Source organism: Fundulus heteroclitus, unplaced genomic scaffold (assembly GCF_011125445.2).
Source record: "Fundulus heteroclitus isolate FHET01 unplaced genomic scaffold, MU-UCD_Fhet_4.1 scaffold_161, whole genome shotgun sequence".
In the NCBI taxonomy this organism is placed as follows: Eukaryota; Metazoa; Chordata; class Actinopteri; order Cyprinodontiformes; family Fundulidae; genus Fundulus; species Fundulus heteroclitus.
Window position 1 is genome coordinate 127,522 of NW_023396573.1, and position 21,683 is coordinate 149,204.

A 21,683-nucleotide genomic window follows, 5' to 3' on the forward strand; every position below is an offset into this window, starting at 1 on the left:
GTGCCTGTGCGTTTCATGGGATTCAAAATTGCTTTCTAACTTTACTCATTACTTTTTTCAGTCTGTAAAACCTACCTCCTCTTTGTGTCTAATACGGTGTCTGGCTGGAAAGTAAAAAGTTCTCAAATCGGGATAATAACTTTCAACCTTCACCCCTCTTTATTTTAACTATTTAGAAGGGATTCAGAAAGTAACATTAACAGGATAATATTTCGCTATCAAAATATAACACAGTTGTATAATATAATTTAATTCCTGAGAGTCATTCTGGTCCACACGCCATACCAGTAGATGGCAGAAATGCATGAATTTGTTGTTTGCCAACCGCCAAAAGATTTTAATAAAGAAGAAGAAGAAGAAAAAGAAGAAGAAGAAACCACAGACATGAAACAGAAGAAGAAGAAGAAACAGAAGAAGAAGAAACAGAAGAAGAAGAAGAAGACAACAGCAGGAGCGAAGAAGATTCAGGTCTCGCTCTCATATTTATATCCTCTATGTTTTAGGCTTGGCTGTTTTTATTTCTGTTGTTTCTTTGTTCTCATTTGGTGCCAGATTTGATGTTGGCTGCAGCGTTCAAATATACACAATTGTTGCTCTTGACCTTTAAACCGAAACTGTTTCCCCGACAGTTTATTTTTTATGGTCGGCCAGAACCCTGCTCACGGTTTATTATATTATGGTGTCAACTTGCAAACTTGATCCCTGTAAGTGTGGTGCCAGCTGTGTTTACAATGTTGTGCGAAACTGCAAGAACTCGTAGAACTGCCATTTTCAATACATGGAGGTAAGATCAGAATGGGGGGGGGGGGGGGGGGTAAACCCCCATCTCTAACCCAGGGGGTACTCTTTTGTTCGCGTGTATTTGTCGTCACTGCAGTAACGTTGGCAATATATTCACAGATTCGACCTTTCCGGTTCAATAACTCATCGGCAGATGATTTATTCTACAAAACAGACACCTCTCCGCAACCACAGCAAGGCAGACAATGAGCTACAACCGTAGTTTCCTCAAAACGTTACTCCTATGGCGCTTGGAGAATTACATTGGACCCTATACATAGCTCGCTCCTCCGCTAATGCTTAGGGACCGTCTGCAAGTAGCGACCCCAGAAAAATAATCAAAGAGAAATATTCAACAGAGTCACCAAGTAGAGGTGGATTATTATCAAATTAATTTCATGTGTATCTGATCTCATGTATATATGCCACAAAAGTTCAAACGTTGTAGTATAAACTAGATGAGGTTATTTATGTGTAGGGTGAGTTTGGTGGCACTACAATGATCTATACTGTACCTATTGGCTATTATATGCTTGTAATAACAATAAAAAATATCCAAAAATACAATTTAGCACATTTTACCAAAGTAAGAGTTGTAATATGAACTAGATGAGGTTATCTATTAGTTCTACGAGTTTGGTGGCACTACAATGATCTATACTGTACTTATTGGTGGTAATATGCTTGTAATAACACTGAAAATATCTTAAAAAATAGAGTTTGGCCTATGAACTAGATGAGGTTATCAATGATCTATACTGTACTTATTGGTGGTAATATGCTTGTAATAACTATGAAAAAATCTTAAAAAATAGAGTTTGGCCTATCTTCCTAAAGTAAGAGTTGTAGTATGAACTAGATGAGGTTGTCTATAGATACCACAAGTTTGGTGGCACTACAATGATCTATACTGTACTTATTGGTGATATTATGCTTATAATAACAATAAAAAATATCCAAAAATACAATTTAGCACATTTTCCTAAAGTAAGAGTTGTAGTATGAACTAGGTGAGGGTATCTATGTGTTCTACGAGTTTGGTGGCACTACAATGATCTATACTGTACTTATTGGTGATAATATGCTTATAATAACAATGAAAAAATCTCAAAGAATTTAGTTTAGCACATTTTCCCAAATTAAGAGTTGTAGTATTTATTCTAATAATAAAATTGAGGTGCCATTTGCCATTTAGGCTTTGGAAAATTGCTAAAAAAATGTATTATTTTCAAATCCAGTAAATGTGGTATGATATACATGAGATCAGATACACGTGAAATTAATTTGATAATAATCCACCTCTACTTGGTGACAGTGTTGAATATTTCTCTATAATTATTTTTCTGGGGTAGCAACTTGCAGACGGTCCCTAAGCATTTACGGAGGAGCGAGCTCTGCATAGGGTTCAATGTAATTCTCCCAGCGCGGTGGGAGACTCGTTTTGAGGAAACTACGGTTGTAGCTCACTGTCTGCCTTGCTGTGGTTGCAGAGAGGTGTCTGTTTTGTAGAGTAAATCATCCGCCGAAAAGTTATTGATCCGGAAAGGCCGAATCTGTGAATATATTGCAAACTTTACTGCATTTTTGTCGTCGCCCATTTGTTGAATTCTTTGTGCTGTTGAATATTTACATTATCTGTTTTGATCAATATTCATTAAACAGTCGCTTGTGGTGACAGCGTTAGACACGTGTAATACTACCAATAGTTATATAGATGGCCGATCAGCAGTCGGCAGAATTACTGTCATTCCATTAGACATCGGGAGAGAGGTAATTAAGTATTCCGCATATATTACATACTTTTTTATTTCATTAATTTTTATTTAACTCATCAAAGCACAGTAACACCATGGTCATTAAACTAGCATTTGGCAGCTGCATGCTTCAAAATAAAATCAGCATCTCCATAAAGCTTGTCAGCAGAAGGCACTCTTAAAATGTTCTGGTAAATGGCTGTATTGACCGTAGACTTCTGATTCTGGGAACATGATGGGTTAGCTTTCATTCTGACTTACTCAACTTGAATTCCTCTTTTTCTGCTGAATACCTCTGGCTGATCCCTTGTTATTGGATGCTACATAGCTGGAAGCATTTTTTCTGTTACTGTTTTTACCTTTGGACACCTGTTTTGATGTATAGCCATAATAACAAGCTGTTTATTTTAACAACTGAGAGCAGTGGATTAACACCTCAAAAATTCAATAATAACTCAACTATAGCCCAGAATCGCTGGTCATTTTAAAATGGGGAGTTGTAGACGCAGAGCAGAACAAGCGAGACAAAGAGGAGGTTTCAACCATCTCTTCCATTCATCATATGGGCAATGTGAGAACTTTGGCAAACAAATTTGATTAACACCAAGCCGTATCAAGGACCCAGCCAGAGGTTTGGGAATGCAGTATTATATGTTTTACTGAGACATGGCTGCAGGATCATTTTCCCAGCTCCATTTCTCTACCAGGCTTTTTGATAATTTCAGCAGACAAGAAATCCCTGCTTTTTCCTGAAGAGCGGCAAAAGCAGAGGAGTCGGATTAGGAGTGCTTGTGAACAACATATGGTGTTAATCCTGGACATTTTACTGTAAAGTGTTCAATGTTGAACTGGTTAAGCTTTTGTCCATATCATTTAGTCCAATTTTGTCCAGCTACAGACACAGCACCACAAGGGGTGATTTTAATAATGCCTCACTCTCTGCTAAACTTTCAATGACATGCCTGTTGAGTTTAAAGAACATGGCACCAGTAGTGCAGCATGGAAATTACAACATTTTCAAGTTTCTACTACTGCTGTGTAAATGAGGGTTGTAATTAACTTAGATTGTTGTCATGTAAACATGCCAATAGTTTTTTCACAGGTATGCTGCTTTTCAACTCTGCTTTGATAGTTCCATTTGTCTTTCTCCTCTCTGATCTCTGCTGTTGCTCGCTTAAGGAGCACACTGCATTTCCAGGATTTTTGCAATATATAACAATATAATTTCCCGGGATGGGGTTGGAGTGGGCACTACTACATCTTTTTATTCTTTGTTCTGCTGTGTTTATTTTATTTCCTCATTTGTTTTTGACCTATATTAACTAGGGGTGTCTCAATACCAATTTTTTCCAGACCGAGTACAAGAACGAGTACCTCAGTTTAGATACTTGCCGATTCCAAGTACCGATACTGAGTACTTAATAAATTGGTACTTATAGATCACAAATAACATAACAATATCATTGACCACTGAAAATGACCATCAAGGGCGATGAATTCGGTTAGAACTATCTTCTCTCCTACTTTTTTTTTGGAGGGTCAGCAAACAACCTCTTGGTTCTAGGTAGGGAAGTAGATTAATTTAAAAGATAAAAAAACTAAACTGGAAAAACCTTAATAACAAAAAACAGTTTCAATATGTATTTACTGTAATAAATACTAACACAGAGCAGAACAATATCTACATGAGAATGAGAATTAAGAAAAACTTAATTTAACAGTTTTAAGTGTCAGTGTGAAATGTGAATGTGCAAATGAACGATATGCACTTAAATGTCGTCAGCGCTTTCATCATTAGAGTCATCACTTAATAATAATAATACTAATAATACATTTTATTTCAAGCGCCTTTCAAATCACTCAAGGTCACTGTACATGTAAAAACAATAAATGGTAAAAGCAATGTTATAATTAAAAGAAACAACACAAACTACACACAGGAAAGTAATATAAAATCATAATGAAAAGGCAATCTTGAACATGTGGGTTTTAAATTTTGATTTGAACAAGGGTAAAGACTCTGTATTGCAGATGTCAGGGGGGAAAGAATTCCAGAGTGTGTGCGCAGAACGTGAAAAAGCTCTGCTCCCCATGGTGCTAAGACGGGCTGAAGAAACAACTAAGTGAGTGGTAGAAGAAGATCTAAGTATGCGGGAGGGAGTAGAAATTTGAAGTAAATCAGAAAGGTATGGAGGGGAGAGATTGTGAACAACTTCAAAAGTAAGTAGGAGGATTTTGAACTGAATTCTGAACTTCACGGGTAGCCAGTGGAGCTGCTGCAGGACTGGGGTGATGTGATGAAAAGAGGGGGTTCTAGAAATGATGCGGGCTGCTGAGTTTTGTACTGCCTGAAGCTTGTGAATGGATTTTTGAGGAAGACCTAAAAGAAGAGAATTATTATTCATGACACTAAACCCCCACTCACAATCAGCTGTTGAAGCAGGGATGCAAAGGACAAGGTCAACCACATGCGCTATGTCCAGGCAGTCCTGGCCTCAGCAATGTAAACTATGAACTCCTTAGCTCTATTTGAGTTCTTATAAGTATTTCCAACTTTTAGGCCTTTTCTCTCATCCAACCTGGACAAAATACAAATTGAATGATGTTATGATTAACATAGCTTCCTGACAAACTTTATTCAACAAACACAACGGTTGTTTTATTAATACACGTTTAACGTTGCAAAACAGCGTTCCCATCTTCTCAAGCTCGGCTGATGTCATGAGGGCCAGGGACTTCACTGCCACGCTGTCTGATATAGAAGCAGCCGTCTTTGCAGTGCCGGCCCGAGCCTCTTGGGGGCCCTAAGCAGAATTTGATTTGGGGGCCCACCTCCCACCACGCAGAATCACCTATGCTAGAAGATTATTGATACAAATGTCACGCCATAATGTTATAGCAAATATTATAATAATAATCAAATTGTTTTTATTGATTTTTCATATTGAAACAACAGACTTCCCATTCAAAACATACAGAACAAAAGAGTAGGACTCAAAATTTACACCACAAAAACAGCTCAATAAACAGACAAACTAACGACAAGACAGATTCTACTACTACCAGACACCAGACATACACACCACCCGTGTTCCAGACACTCTTGGGTTGAAACTAGATACATACGTATGAATGACAATAACAACCACAATGATAATAATTCTGAGGGGAAAAAAAGGGAGGGGGGGGGGCTGTTAGTTATGCTGAAGCAGATGAAAATTCAGATTCAAAATAGGAAGTAAAAGGTTGCCAGACTTTGAAATATCTCTTAGTGTTGTCCTGTAAAGTAAATTTAAGTTTCCTTTTTATGTGGTCAAGGCATGGAGAAGCCACCCTCTGGATATTTACATAGAGCAGGGGTGTCAAACTCATTTTGGTTTAGGGGCCGCATACAGCTTAATCTGATCTCAAGAGGGCCACACGAGTAAACTCATTGCAAGATTAAATAGAACTAATAAAAGTGGACTTGTTGTTGATTTTTATATTAAATGAATTTCACTGTTACACAATATATTATAAATAACCTCAGCATTTTTAAGAAAAGTATGTGCAATTTGAACAATACTTTTACTCAGTAAACATTTACTTGTGCATTACGCATAAGAACTGATCACAGTGATTGTACAATGTTGAAAAACATTCATTCACATTTTTTGGACCTTAAAAACACTGTCCTGCATGACAAAATACATCAAACAGATAAAAATTTACAAATGATTTAAAATCAATTTTCCACATCTGAAGCTCAGTGATGCCATCTGCTGATTAAAACGCGGGCCTCTCGTGGACAATATAGGAACTGCAGATTTTCAATTAAACTAAGTACATGTTTTTTTCAATAATTGTTTTATCATTTCCTTCCTTTTATCTCCTGTTTCTGTCACCTTTTCTTTTTTAGGGTTCCAAGCTCACATCGCAGACGAATGGCTATGCCGTTCGTCTGCTCTGTGTGCAGAGAACACTATTGTTTTTCGTCTGTTTTTTCATTATTAGGGTTCCAAGCCCGCAGCGCAGGCCAACGCCTATGCCGTTCGTCTGCTCTGTGAGCAGAGAACACTATTGTTTTTTGTGTGTTTTTAAATTATTTATTCATTATTATTATTACGGAACTAAAACGCATTGTTCTGCCCATCCGGACTTGTAACGAACCTGTTGAATCAGGTCTCCAAGTACAGAATGTGCACCGCTACTCAAACCCAGAAATTCAGACCCCTCACGCCTGTTATTTGACGGTAACAGGCGTTTTTTTGTTGTTGCTTTCGTGCGTGCATATAGTGAATGGCAGGAAAAAACACAGGCGCTCCGTTCCGGTCGTCCGCGCAAAGCTTGTCCCCCCCTGCGCTCTGCAGGTCGTCCGCGCAAAGCTTCTCTACTTTTCTTTAGGCACCACCCCCTCCCCCCACAACTCAACGCCTCGCCTAAGCAAGTTCCTGGGGGAAACACTGAGATGGTAATAGCGTGTGATCTGTCTTCTCTGTATGATCAGGTTTTGAGTGAAAAGAAAGTTGTTGGACAAAATAGAGTATCACGTAGTGTAATCACTGGTATTCCACACAAGGAAGATTTGGAAAAACTTAAAAGAAATATACAAGGTGGTGAAGTGCGTAGGTCAAAAAGATTGTTAAAATCTGTGGATTGGGAAAAAATAGAGAGTCTCTAGGAACTTCTGTAGTTTCAAGGTGGCGTTCTACCTGATAAGGTAAAGATTGGCTTCATGAGTTTTTCTGTTAGGCCTTATATCCCTCCTCCTTTGCGTTAAAAACGCATTACCTTATGTATTTTTTAAAAAGGATAATAAAAGTTCAACAAAACTTGTAATAACAGATAATGATGAAAATGTGTAGGCTCCAGTTTACAGTTCAACAGTCAGATGGCAACACAAAAAAAGCTCTTGCAAAACCTGGGGGACCTGCAGCAGGTGCTGCAAAAGCTTTTCCCAGTGGGCAGCAGGGAGAACATTCCATGGTGGGGTTGTGAGGGGACTCTGAGGATGTTATGGGCTCAGGACAGGCAGCGTTTGGATGAAATGTCTTTAATGGAGCAGGGCAGTCAAAAGTAGCCGGTCAACGGCGGCAAATCGCCGTCTATAGCAGCTCTTGCCACCGCCTACATTTCCCCGATTATATAATGATATTTGTGCCTTCTGGTTGAGCGTGGACCAGACCCTGGACTGGAAGCTATCTTTTTTTTTTTTTTACCTCGGAGTGGCCATTGTCCTTTTAGTACTATCTTTGATGTGTCAATCATACAATTTAACCAATCAAATGAACGACTGGAGGCAATATGCTAGCCAATCACAGCTGGAGAGGGGCGGGACACCGAGTCATAGCCTTCAGTTGCCGCTGCGGTTCGGCTGTGGTCACCGTTGGTGTTGGTAGAGCGGGGTGGAAATTTGGTTTTATTACCAAACAATTACAAGAAGTGACAACGAGGCAGAGAGCGAGCTGGAAGGAGCGCTATTAATTTCTGTTTGAAATGTCAGCACTGAAGTCTAAACTGGAGTAAACATTCACGCTAGGAGGGTTAGCTAGGACAGCTAGGAGCAGAACCAAGCACTAAAACTGCCAAACTGAAGAGACTTGAGTTCCTTGCAGGTAGAAGGGAACTCTGCTTTGTTCTGCTCCTTGTTCTCATAGCTGCTGTAATAACAGAATGTTCAGCCTGACACCAGCGCTCATGTTTATTAGCGTGTAGCTTATGCTAGACTTTTGAGTTAAGACACAGCGCTACAGGTTACACTATCTCACTGTTAGTTTCCAGTAACCCAAATCAGCATAAAACCTGCCCAACTTAAAAGAAAAAAACAAGCCCAAATCTCAAACTCTCTCATGTTAAAAGCACAGAACTATTAAACACATAAGAACATGCCATTAGCACACAACTGCGCTGAAGCAAAGAAAAAAACTGCGCATATGGGCTCCAAACAAAATGTACAATCAGACAACCAAATAACACACAAGAACTCTTTAACAATCAGGATATATCACCCAGAAAAAATAAATCATAAATAGCTTCCCAACATGAGTTGTAAATCTTCCTTAATATAAACTTAATTTCTCTCAGTATAGCTCAATTAAACATTTCTCTTACATGCAGTCATGAAATATTTTTAAGTTGATAAGTAGAACTCAACTCTCTTGGGCGTTTACATTGACCAAACACTTGATTAACCATTATTCTTTTCTTGTTTTATTATAATCAATATAGGTATAATCAATATTATTCATTAGGCGCCCGCCTATGCATTGAAAATGCATGGCGGAGGCCTTATATTATGCACCTAATAAGGGTTTCTTTAAAATTATTATTCCATATCTTTCTTCCGTCACCGTTAATACAGCCTGAACCGTAGGGTCTACCCCCACATACTATATATCGAAACGTTCGTCTCGATGCCGCGATGAGGGCTTTTTGTACTTGACGCCATTTTGGCTTACGGTTGGAACATAATTCACCAAAAACCACTTCTTCAACATAGTTGACCTCTCAAAAATGTACGGCTGAGCACGGCATTGGTGTTTTGGTCGAGTGGATTAGGTCCCGGGCTGGAAAGCAGAAGATCCAAGGTTCGAATCCAAGCTGTGCCAATTTCAGAGAATTACATTTTCACCCAATATTTCATTTCCCTTTGGCTTTAAAAAACGATTTTTCTATTTAAATCAATACAGTTCACCTCATGCCTTTAACTTTTTTATTTACATATTTTATTTTTTCATGCTACATTAAAGTATTTAATCATGTTTTAATAACACCAATTTTCCATGCTGCTTCAATGCAGACCTTCTCCTGTCGGCTGTTGGCTCATTAGCAGGCGCATTTGTTGTGGTCTCTTGTCATTCACACAGAACAATAAACCGTGCTAGCCGACATGAGTTTTAAAAACGGCAAAGCTTTGTCTTAAGCAGAAACGTGCCTCTACTCAGCGCTGCGTTCTCAGACCAGTGTGATGCGTTCGCGAGCGTCAGAAAGCTATGGTGCATTCAGGAGCATGGGACATTTCTAATTTACAAGGAAAGACACATAAAACCAAACAGAGCCCGAACCGTAGGGTCTACCCCCACAAACTATATATCAAAACGTGCGTCTCGATGCCATGAGTGTGCTATTTGTACTTCACGCCATTTACTGTTACCATGGCAACGAAATTAGCGAAAAACCACCCCAAAAAACCCCGTAGGAATGACTGGAGTCGGATAGAAAGAAAGCCTCCACAAACCTCCAAATGACCATTTTCAACGCTGTACTGTATCGTCAGGGCTCTCAACTCTCACGCATTGACCGTGTGACACACGCATTTCAATAACTTCACATGCAACACATGGCATTTCAAACGCAAACATGGCATTTCTCACGCATAAAAATCACAAAGCCTCTCTGGGCTGCGGACGACAAAACTCCGCCTTCTGCTGAGCTGTTTCGGCTTCTTTCACAGCTTGTGGCCATCAGTAATTCCTGCTGCAGTTCGTGTTAACAGTGCAGCAGGAAGAGTGATCAGAATTATGAATAATTTTAGTCTTATCCAGTGGTGAAAGTAAGCCAGTATGGTCCTGTACCGTGTACACAGGAGGGGAGGGGGTGGGGGGAGAGCTGCTGCATGGCTGCACGCAGGATCATAAAACAGTTCTGCTAACCAGATGCAGTTTAAAACGCCACTTAGTCTGTTTATAAGTTTGGTTTTTATTAATTCTGCATTTTTTAACTACATGCACCGTATTTCTGTGCCTCAGCGCTTGCTCCTCTCCCCCCTCCTTTCCCTCGGACCAGGTGCGTTTATCACCGTTCACCATTCAAAACGTGAATCACTACGTTTAATGTCCTCACATCGGTAGCAACGTGTGCCAGTTAAAGTCAATAGGAGAGTTAGTAGCTGTGTTTCATGCTCTTTTGTTTTTAACAACATAGAATCAGTGGCGCTTCGGTGGGCGTGCTGCCTTGCGCTTTAATTCAGGTGCGCACTTTTAAGGGTCATTTTAAAGAACTTGTAACATCAGGGCTTCATCTCAGATCTGTCAGTACCCCTGTTCCCTTTATAGGAGCCCTTTACAGTATTTAGTTATGCATTTCCCCCACTGTTTATCCCTCGCACGCAGCGCACAGGGGTAAAATCTGCCCACCTCACTGCCCAGAGTGCACTGACGAGAGCAATTGAGATTTGACTTGTCAGCGCGGCGACTGACTGAGAAACCTGTCGCTGTGAAAGGTGATGATAATGGTTATAAACTGTAACAGTCTAGAAGTGCATTGAGCTGAAAAGAGGGAGACGTCAGCAGCTGGATCGTGCGTAAAGACGCAGTGGGAACCTCTGTGTGCTTCAGTGTTGCTGAGGGGAAATTGTTGACCATAAAGGCTTGATGAAACTCAGCCTGAATCACCAATCAGGTTATAGAACTACAATGATAAACAAACCCATAGATGAATATGTTACAGTGTAATAATTCGGTCTATAACTTAAAACTACTTATTTTTATTCAGTATTATTTGAATAATTGTGTATTTTTTATATTTTAATCCATTAACTGAACAATAAAGTATTAATACGTCTCTCTTTTTAACAAAAATAAAAATTATGCACTTTTTTACATTGTCGCTGTGCCTACACCGATTTTTGTACAAATATAAAAATGAGCACCATAGTCCTCAAAAGCCTGCTGATATTCACAGTGAAAGAATTATTTTGATATCTCTTATACTTTTTCAGCTACAGCCATTTGTTCGGGACAATGTTCCTGAGAATTTTCAATTTTCCTCAAAATTACCTTTTTTGCATGATTTTTCGTGCCTAAATTCAAATATTTCCAGCAAAAACCCATAGCTTGTCCGGTTTCCCTATCCGTTATGAAATAAACGCTGACAAAATTACGTCTCTAACCTTTATCGTTCTGGAGAAACGAAGTGCTGCTCGCGAGGTAAATCGCAGCTCAAACAGGATCAGAACTCCATGCCCCCAAATGATGCACTTTTTTACATTGTCGCTGTGCCTACACCGATTTTTGTACAAACATAAAAATAGGCACCATAGTCCTCAAAAGCCTGCTGATACTCACGGTAAAAGAATTATTTTGATATCTCTTACACTTTTTCAGGTACAGCCATTTGTTCGGGACAATATTTCTGAGATTTTTCAGTTTTCCTCAAAATTACCTTTTTTCATGATTTGACCAAGGAACTCTGAAGCTTTGCCCTTGACGGTTACGCCCACCACTAGGCGGGCGCCTTCTTCAACTTCTTCAGAAGTTGAACGATTCTAGTTATAGTTTTTTTTTTCCCCGTCACTGTTAATACAGGCCGAACCGCAGGGTCTACCCCCACATACTATATATCGAAATGTTCGTCTCGACAACGCAATGCGGGCTTTTTGTACTTGACGCCATTTCCAGCTACGGTTGGAACAAAATTCGCAAAAAAACACAGAAAAATGCCCATTTTCAGCGCTCTACTGTGTTGTCATGCTTTCACCTACGAACATCGTTTAACTTGCAGTTTGTAGATATATCTTTGAACTATTCAGAAGTGAAAACGGAATGTGGATATCTTTTATCGTTTTCTCATCACGCCATTTTCAGTGACCATGGTGACAAAATTCTCCAAAAACCACCGAACAACTTTAGCCTACTCGCTCAATTTTCACTCTACCTACACAAATTATACATCAAAACGTGGGTATTTCTGTCTGGATTCAGGAGATGTAACCCTCATTGGTGTAGGTCTTACAGATTGTTCGCAAATCACCTCAGACCGGCAACAACCCCAAAGTCAAAATGATCCAGAAAACAACAAACAACTTCAGCCTACTCGCTCAATTTTCACTCTACGTACACAAATTATACATCAAAACGTAGGTCTTCTTGTCTGGATTCAGGAAATGTAACACTCATTGGTGTAGAACTTATAGATTTTTTGCAAATCATCTCAGACCGGCAACAACCCCAAACCCTCCCCAAATTGAGCGAGTAAGCTGCAGTTGTTGGGAGTTTTCCGTCCTGCAGACAGCCAGCCAGGGCCTTTTTTTTTATTTTTTTATTTTTTTTTAAAAGTAACAATTAAATTACTTCAGTTATACGCACCACCAGGCGGGGGCCTTCTTCAACTTCTTCAGAAGTTGAACGTTTGTAGTTATAACTATTATTCATTGATGATGTCAGATCGAAAGATTCAACTTATTTAAAAAATAAATGACTATTTTGATATATTTTGTTAGTAATTCTTTCTAAAAGCCCAACAAATGTTATGAAGAGCTTCCTAAATATTTTACAATCTGCCCACAAGCTATTTTTTTCCAACTTAATGTGTTCAAAAGCCTAATTGGTTGGAAACCTGCCTAATTTGGCAACACCGACTACACTATTGCTATTAGTTTGTTCGTAACAGTAGTCACAGAGCCACTGTTCAGCCTGAAGCATATATATATATATATATATATATATATATATATATATATATATATATATATATATATATATATATATATAAAGTGCACCCTCCTACCTGATAGTGTGTAGCCTGCTACTGTAAAAACGTTTGAGTGCCCTGATGGAGGGTAGGGTACCCCGATGATCCCTTCTGCTGTCATCATTACTCTCCTCAGGTTCCTCAAGTCAGAGGCGATGCAGCATCCACACCACACAGACAAACAGCTGGTCACAATGCTCTCTGTGGTGCTGTGGTAGAAGGTCGTGAGGATGGGTGGGGGCAGGTGGGCTCTCCTCATCCTGCGCAGTAAGTGCAAGCGCTTCTGTGCCCTCTTCGCCAGTGATATGGTGTCTGTTATGTGCACCCCGAGGAATTTTTTGCTGCTGACCACCTCCACAGCTGAGCTGTTAAAAAGAAGTGGAGCATGGCGAGGCAATTTCTTCTTGAAGTCCACGATGATCTCCTTCGTTTTGTCCACGTTCAGGATCAGTCCTGGTCGTTGTCGTCTCTAATCAGGCCCACCACCGTCGTGTTGTCTGCAAACTTCACAATGTGATTGGTGGTGAACCTGGGGACACAGTTGTGTGTCATCAGGGTGAACAGCAGGGGACTCAGGACACAGCCCTGAGGAAAGCCTGTGCTGAGGGTGATAACATCAGAGGTATTCTGTCTGACCCGGACCAACTGAGGTCTGTTGGTGATGAAGTCTAGCAGGCAGTTGCGAAGAGGTGTGCTGAAGCCCAGATGTTCCAGTTTTGATGGTGTTGAACGCTGAACTGATGTCCAGGAACATCCTCAAGGGGGCGGGGCGTGGGTGGGCTTGGAACCTGTTGATAACTGCTTGCAGTACTAGTTTATTATTATTATAAATAATTATTTTTCTCCGCTAAAGCGCATTGTGCGGCCCATGTGGATTTGTAACGAATCAATTGAATCAGGTATCTAAGTACAGAATGTGCACGCTACTCAAACCCAGAAATTCAGACCCCTCAACAACTAGGGGGCGCTATAACAAAGGACAATGCGTTAACATCTGTAACAACCAAAGTACTGGTCCCACACTCAAAAACTTCATATCATTTTGTTTATTGGATGATTCTGCATCAAAAAGGGAATTGGTACACCTTTCATTTCCCATCTAGTTTTCGCGCTACATGGCTACAAAGGTTAAACCTTTCTTGTTAAACTCCTCCCACATTTTATATGCAATCCGCGCAAAACTCCATATATAACCGTGTAATGGACAAATAAAAAAAGTTAACACGGCGGATTTTTGAATTTTTACTTTTTCGAAAAGTAACGCTAAAACAAGTGATTGTTAGCTAGCTAGCTCTAAATGTAATTGCTGATTATTCTAAAACCATAACAGATTTTAACATGTCCTTCATAACCCACAGTCCAAATAAGATTTTGCACATGTGACCCGCGTTTGAGGATCGACTAGATGCTCCATTTGTCCTACACATTTTACTTCCAAGAACATTTATGCTATAAGTTTTTCACATTTTTCTTTGAAGAGTCAGAAAGGGTGCTAGATATTTAATACTTTTTATCCGTTCCGAGAGTTTTACATTTTTTTTGAGAGTGTCCTTTAGGGATGTTTATGTCTCGTTTTTCTGTAAGTGTTTTTGTTTGGGTCTAGCTCTTATCGTTCTGAGTGTCTCACCAAAATTTCACTATGGTTACACAGGGCAGTCAAACTTTTTTACAGTAGCAGGCCACACACTATTAGGTAGGAGGGTGCACTTATGCCGGTGCCCGAGCCCCAAAGGGGAGAATTTTGAAAAATAGTCTCCCTGATGTATTTTGGAAGCTTTCAAGACAGGTGATTATTTAAAGAATAGAGTAAGAGTGCATGTTTTAAATTGAATAAAAAGCAAAAAAAGTGATTGATCAATTCTTCAAAAACAACCTTTGTTTTTTTTTTATTATTCTTAAAACATTTTTTTCACACGTTATCATCATGTTTTAACAAGTTTTTGAACAAATTTGCATAAAATTAGTTAAATTTGAATTACTAGCACCATATAAAACAGTTCAGATTAGGTCAATATATGACAATTTACTAACTTCCGAGTGCGCAGTGAGACAACACGCACGCGCTCAAAACCGGTCTCGCGCGCGCTCAGTTCCTTCTCTGCTCGCACGCTCGACCTGCTCATTCCATTCTCAACACCAGCTGTGCTGTGCGCTCGCTTGGCTGTTTCTCTGCGAGTGTCGTGCGAGAAGAGTTTTTCAGAGTTGAGCTCGGATTGGTTCCTGCGCGCTCAACCAGAAGGCACAAATATCATTCCATTATATAATCGGGGAAATGTAGGCGGCGGCAAGAGCTGCTATAGACTGCGATTTGCCGTCGTTGACCGGCTATTTTTGACTGCCCTGGTTACATAACAATAAAGACTTTTGATTTATCATCCATAATCCGATCAGCATCTAAACACTTGTTCCGACTAATTTGTGAATTTACAGCGCATGCATGTGGAGGACGGGGCTGCAACACTGTGCAGCACAGAACATTTAGGGATGATCATAATTTCCTCCCGCTCTCTAAACAGCAACAGCATGAGTTAACAGCCATCACAGAGCCTGGTGCGGGTCCATTTTATGCGCTCAGAACAGTCAGAACAAACACATCTCCGTGTTTGTTTGTTTTTGTTTTTCTCTGCATGAAGAAATACAAAACTTCTGTGGTTATTTTATAGAAATTCATGAACTCTGCTAATGTCAGAGAGTTTTTACTTTGAATAAAGCTTGGTGCAAGAAAACACGTCATCATCACATTATTTGATTTTGAGCCCAAATAAATGGTGCATTCAGAATACTTTCTTTTCTTTTAATCCGAATGCATTTTAATTTGATCAGGGAAAGTTGTGCATTTGAAAATGCTCCTGTCATTAACAAGCTAGCAAGCTAACAACCACATTACGAGCTATCAGACGGACCTTGTGGCTCAGTTATAGTCGTGCTTCTGGGTGCCGCGCAGCACTCCACTCACAGCCAGCAAGCCAAACACTGTTGGTGTTTCCTCATTTTGAAACGGAACAAACGTCAGATTTTGTAATGCCTTACCCTGTTGTTGAGCTCCCATCGCCCCCATCAAGGACTCCATGTTGTTTCAGCTCCTGTCTCTCTGTAGTGCTCTCGTGCCATGTCAAATTTCGCACGTTACTTATTTTTTGGTGGTGTGAAGCGCAACATGCTCCCAATCTTTTGAGGACTTGGTACGTGCCGTTTTCTCTGTGTCGTCATTAGTAGAATCTGTTACAAAAAAGCAGCATTTGAAAATACCGCCTCCGCTTCGTTTACGTCGCTCTGCAGCCAGTCAGCATTGCCGACCACCTGCAGGTCAGGTAAGTGGCTCTGTGATATGGCGAGTGATGCATTAATCGCGTGACATAACGAATCGATGATGAAATTCATTGCCAACGCTTTTAATTGTCGATTTTTTTTTTATCGATTCGCTGTTGCAGCCCTATATTTTATTTATTTTCCTTTTTGCTCAATGTGCCCTTATTGCAAGACAACTCTTTTTGAGATATAGTTCTGTTTTCTGAGTTTTGAAATTGGTAAACTAATTTTAAAAAAATCAACCAATCATCTCTCTTGTAGTTGGTGTCCATTTAAGCAATGATGTTGCACGGCTTCAGGAGCAGCAAGCAGGATTTCACTTTTGGCTCATGGAAGGTGACTGCGGCCAAAAACCACATCATGAAATCTAAAGACATTGAACGGTAAGTATTTTTCTCTATGATTTCTTTGAGCTTTATGGCATTTCTGTTACATATTACAGTGTTTTCCCTACTATTCTATAAGGTGTGTGTGTGTGTGTGTGTGTGTGTGTGTGTGTGTGTGTGTGTGTGTGTGTGTGCGTATGTGTGTGTGCAAGCAAAATCGCCATGTAGTCATGGCATGTAGTAAATTATATATATATAGGTATTCACGGTTATTTTGTATTAGAATTAGCCTTTCTAAATAGTGCCAGATTGCATCCTGGGCTAATTCGGTCTCTAGGCTCCCGCAAGGTTACCTGACTCCGCCAGATAGATTTGCTCCGCATATCCATCTGGAAACCTTCCGTTGAAGTAATTTTGGGAAGGGGCGAAAATACTGGTTAGCTGATTGGCCTATGTTGGTGATAGACGGGCCAAATGAACCAATCAGATTCGTCGTCGCTCGTAACAGAGCGACGACGAATCTCATTGGAAACACAACCACAAGCCAAGCTACTCTTGCTGCTGCAGGTAAAGGCTCGTTAGCTCAGCAAAGAAATACTCTGTAATTCCGATAAAACTTGCTCGATAGCCACGCTAACGCTAGTTTCATCGGCTGAAGCCGCCATGTTCTTTAGACTGAACTGTAGCGCTTCCCGTTGCGTCACACCTCAACCCGCCTCAAAGCCAACGCTGATTGGACGTTCGTTTGGTGAACGGCTCCAAATTTTCTTTAACGGAGAGTAGCCAGACTGATCTGCGAGTGAAACCTTGAAAGCTCGCGAGATCAGGATGGTCTCACGAGGCTACCCGCAAGGCAGACATGAATCCACAACAGGTATGTACAAAGCTAAATTTTTACAAGCGTTTACGCGGTGCCACACTATTAACTGCTCAGCAACAAGAAGTCTTCACATCAAACTGTTTTACATATGACACCGAGCTGATACACTGAGCTTCTCCAATGCAGTCGTGAATTGCAAGCACCTGCATTGTCACACCCACTCTGTGCCTCACTAACCGGTGTGCGGTGGCTGCGTGCTGTGGGAAATGTGGCAATTTGTCACAAGAAATTAAGACAATAGGTGAGTAAATGCGCTGCGGTGGTAGTGTTCATAGATAACCTCCTCTGCAACGGGTTAAAGCTCACTGGCGATGTGACTGACCTCCACATTGAATGAGCACACACTCACTGAGGCCTCTACCACCAGAAGATGCCCCACCTCCCTCCATCATAGTGAAGTTTCCGAGTTTTAAGACGAAAGGAGCAATCCTTCGCAGGCCTTGGCAGAGCAAGGGATTTTAATGGAATGAAGACCTCATTAAGATGGACCATGGCTACCCTCACACGATCCTTCGGCAGAAGAGAGAATATGCAGAGGTCTGCAGAGTGCTGAAAGAGAACAAAATCTCATTCCAGACACTCTTTCCAGCCAGGTTGAAAGTGTCACACAAAAATGGGACTAAAATCTACAAAACCGTTGAAGAAAGCAACGGAGGACCTCACAACCAAAGGCTACAAGGTGAGGATCGTCAATCCCACTGGTGGAATAGATTGGGCAGCTGACCTGGAAGAAAGCGGAAAGGCGCACAAAGAGGAGAATAACCACTTCTATCCGAGATGACAGCTATAAGGAGAGGTTGAGAGCTTTCAGACAACCATCACCTGCTCAGTGGCAGAAAGCTGTGGCTGTGCAATGCATTCCATGTGTTTTTAATCCATTTTGTGGGTTTGTTTTGACTCCTTCTCCCTCTGACATGATGGTTATGGTCATAAATGAGAGGTGAGCTACTAATTTGATTCAGGCGTGTTGGAGAAAGGATAAATCTAAAAGTTGCTAGATGTGAGCTCTTGAGTAGAGGCTGACATTTTTTCGGGAATCCCGAAAATAGCGGGAGTCATTCTGAGTGGGAGCAGGATGATTACACTGTTGCACATTGGAAAATGAGTCCAGGAAACACGTTTTACATGTAGGATACTGAGTGTTAACACCGTGACATTTAATGCTCCTCAAGTTTGTTAATATTTGCAACTTTACAGTCGCTCTGTGAGTTTAATAGATAAGTCCTTACTTCTGACCCTGCGTTGCAAATCCAACTTTTCCAGGTTGAGTTCGCCACTAGCTTTTGATTATGGAGCACTCCATAGTTGATCCCCCCCATTTTGTTTTTGAGCGTGGCCGGAAAACATAAACCGGAAGCACTGTTGGCTTCTGGGTCGTGTAGTTCTTTTGACTTGCATTATAGTTTAGGTTTCTTGGAAAAAAACTACAAAATGGCGGCAGCGAATTTTGTAGTTTTCAAAAATAACATTTTTGATTTTCTATTTTATAAATTTTTTTGGCATCGATCCTAGTTTATTGTACCTGCTATTGGTTTACTCCCGCTCCCGTCTGCTCCCGTTCATATTTAATCCTGTACCGTTCCTATCACATGATATTTACTAATGTTGACTCCCATCCCGCGGGATTCCCACGAGAATCACGTGACCCGCAGGATTCCCGAAAAAATGTCAGCCTCTACAGTCATGGCCAAAAGTATTGAGAATGACACAAATATTATATTCTCACATGATCTGCTGCCCTCTGGTTTTCATGTGTGTATGTCAGATGTTATCACATATGTATAGAAATACCATTGCAATCATATTAAGAGTAACAAAAGCTTTTATTGACAGAATGAGTTAATGCAGCAAGTCAATATTTCCAATCCAATCCACTTTATTTATATAGCACGGTTTAAACAAACACAAGGTTTCCAAAGTGCTCCACAAAGAGATAAAATAAATAAAAATAAAAATATATTTGCAGTGTTGACCCCTCTTCTTCAGGACCTCTGCAATTCTCCCTGACATACTCTCAATCAACTTCTGGACCAAATCCTGACTGATAGCAGTCCATTCTTGCACAATCAATGCTTGCATTTTGTCAGAATTCCTCTCTATGTTTTGTTCCCTGAGCCACTTAGATATCACCTTTGCTTTATGGCAAGGTGCTCCATCATGCTGGAAAAGGCATTGTTCATCACCAAACTGCTCTTGGACGGTTGGGAGAAGTTGCTCTCGGAGGACATTCTGGTACCATTCTTTATTCATGGCAGTGTTTTTAGGTAAGACTGTGAGAGAGCCGACTCCCTTGGCTGAGAAGCAACCCCACACATGAATTGTTTCAGGATTCTTTACAGTTGGCATGAGACAAGACTGGTGGTAGCGCTCACCTCGTCTTCTCCGAACAAGCTGTTTTCCAGATGCCCCAAACAATCGGAAAGGGGATCCATCAGAGAAAATGACTTTACCCCAGTCCTCAGCAGACCACTCCCTGTACCTTTTGCAGAATATCAGTATGTCCCTGATGTTTTTCCTGGAGAGAAGTGGCTTTGTTGCTGCCCTCCTTGAGACCAGACCTGCCTATTGCCATTCCTGAGCAAGCTCTTCACTGCTGGTAGCCCGATCCCACAGATGAAACACTTTTAAGAGATGGTCCTGGCGCTTGCTGGTCTTTCTTGGGCGCCCTGAAGCCTTTTTGGCAACAATGGAACCTCTCTCCTTAAAGTTCATGATGATGCGATAGAATGTTGACTGAGGTGCAATCTTTCTAGCTGCGATTCTCTTTCCTGTAAGGCCATTTTTGTGCAGTGCAATGACTGCACGTGTTTCTTTTGAGATAACCATGGTTTTACAGAAGATAAACAATGATTCCAAGCACCAGCCTCTTTTTAAAGTGTCCAGTGGTGTCATTCTTATTTAATCATGACAGATTGATTTCCAGCCCTGCCTCATCACCACCCACACCTGTGTTAATGGAGCAATCACTGAAACGATGTTAGCTGGTCCTTTTAAGGCAGGGCTGCAATGACATTGAAATGTGTTTTGGGGGATAAAGTTCATTTTGTAGGCAAATATGCAATTAATTGCTGTTACGCTGATTACTCTTTATAACATTCTGGAGTATATTCAAATTGCCGTTATAAAAACTGAAGCACTAGACTTTGTAAATATTAACATTTGAATAATTTTCAATACTTTTGGACATGACTGTACTCTACGCTTATACAGGAAATCTTTGACCAATCTGTATAATCTGACTCAATCTGTATAATCTAATTGAATTTGACTTTGTAAAGTGCCTTGACATGACATGCTTCATGAATTGGCGCTATACAAATAAAATTGAATTGAATTGAAAAGGCAATCTGTATTACAGATATCCACTTTGACTTTCTTCTCCTGTGTTGACACATTAATCATCACCCACCCTTTTCATAAGGTCTTTTGCTTTTGCTCTGGGATATTTTATACCAAAACAAATTAATCTCTGCAACACAGAATCTGTTGTCCTCCTAAACCTGGTACAGTCATTGTTTATATATGCATATTGCATATAAAATCATGGGAAGAAGTTTTAAAACCTGGTGACAGGCCACAGAAAATGTAGGTTCAGAGATTCACAGTTCAAGCCTTTAAGTCCTAACTTAATAAAATGCTTGTTAATTTCAGCTGTACTCTGCTTTATTCACTTGTTAATGTCATTAATCTTTTTTTAGGTTGTATCAACTTATTGCAAAACACCAAAATGCTTAGTTCCAAGGACTTTATTTCCACATAGCATTACATACAAAAACGTAATGCAGTGGATTTTCATGTAGTTAGGGTTCCAAGCCCGCGGTGCAGAAAGAACGGGCTATGCAACACTTAGCCGTTCGTCTGCACTGCAGTGCAGAGAACCCTATTGTTTTTCGTGTGTTTTTAATTTATTAGGGTTCCAAGCCCGCAGCGCAGGCGAACGGCTATGCTGTTCATCTGCTCTGTGAGCAGAGAACACTGTTTTTCGTGTGTTTTTAAATTATTTATTATTAGGGTTCCAAGCCCGCAGCGCAGGCAAACGGCTGTGCCGTTCGTCTGCTCTGTGACCAGAAAGCACTATTGTTTTTCGTGTGTTTTTAAATTATTAGGGTTCCAAGCCCGCAGCGCAGGCGAACGGCTATGCCGTTCGTCTGCTCTGTGAGCAGAGAACACTATTGTTTTTCGTGT

At 40.5% G+C, this 21,683-nt stretch overlaps 1 protein-coding gene across 6 annotated transcripts in view; it reads left to right on the top strand.

The window, feature by feature from the left end:
* The first annotated feature begins 369 nt into the window (after positions 1–369).
* Positions 370–21,683, top strand: part of tiprl (TIP41, TOR signaling pathway regulator-like (S. cerevisiae)) — a 98,373-nt gene continuing 77,059 nt past the window's right edge. For 5 of the 6 annotated variants that reach the window (XM_036129362.1, XM_036129366.1, XM_036129363.1 and 2 more), the window contains exons 1-2: positions 370–468; positions 16,554–16,675. In XM_036129362.1, coding sequence (XP_035985255.1) covers positions 16,572–16,675 — 104 coding nt within the window. In that variant the 5' untranslated portion in view covers positions 370–468; positions 16,554–16,571. The remainder of the gene's footprint in view (positions 469–16,553; positions 16,676–21,683) is intronic. The other variant, XM_036129364.1, reaches the window with a different exon arrangement.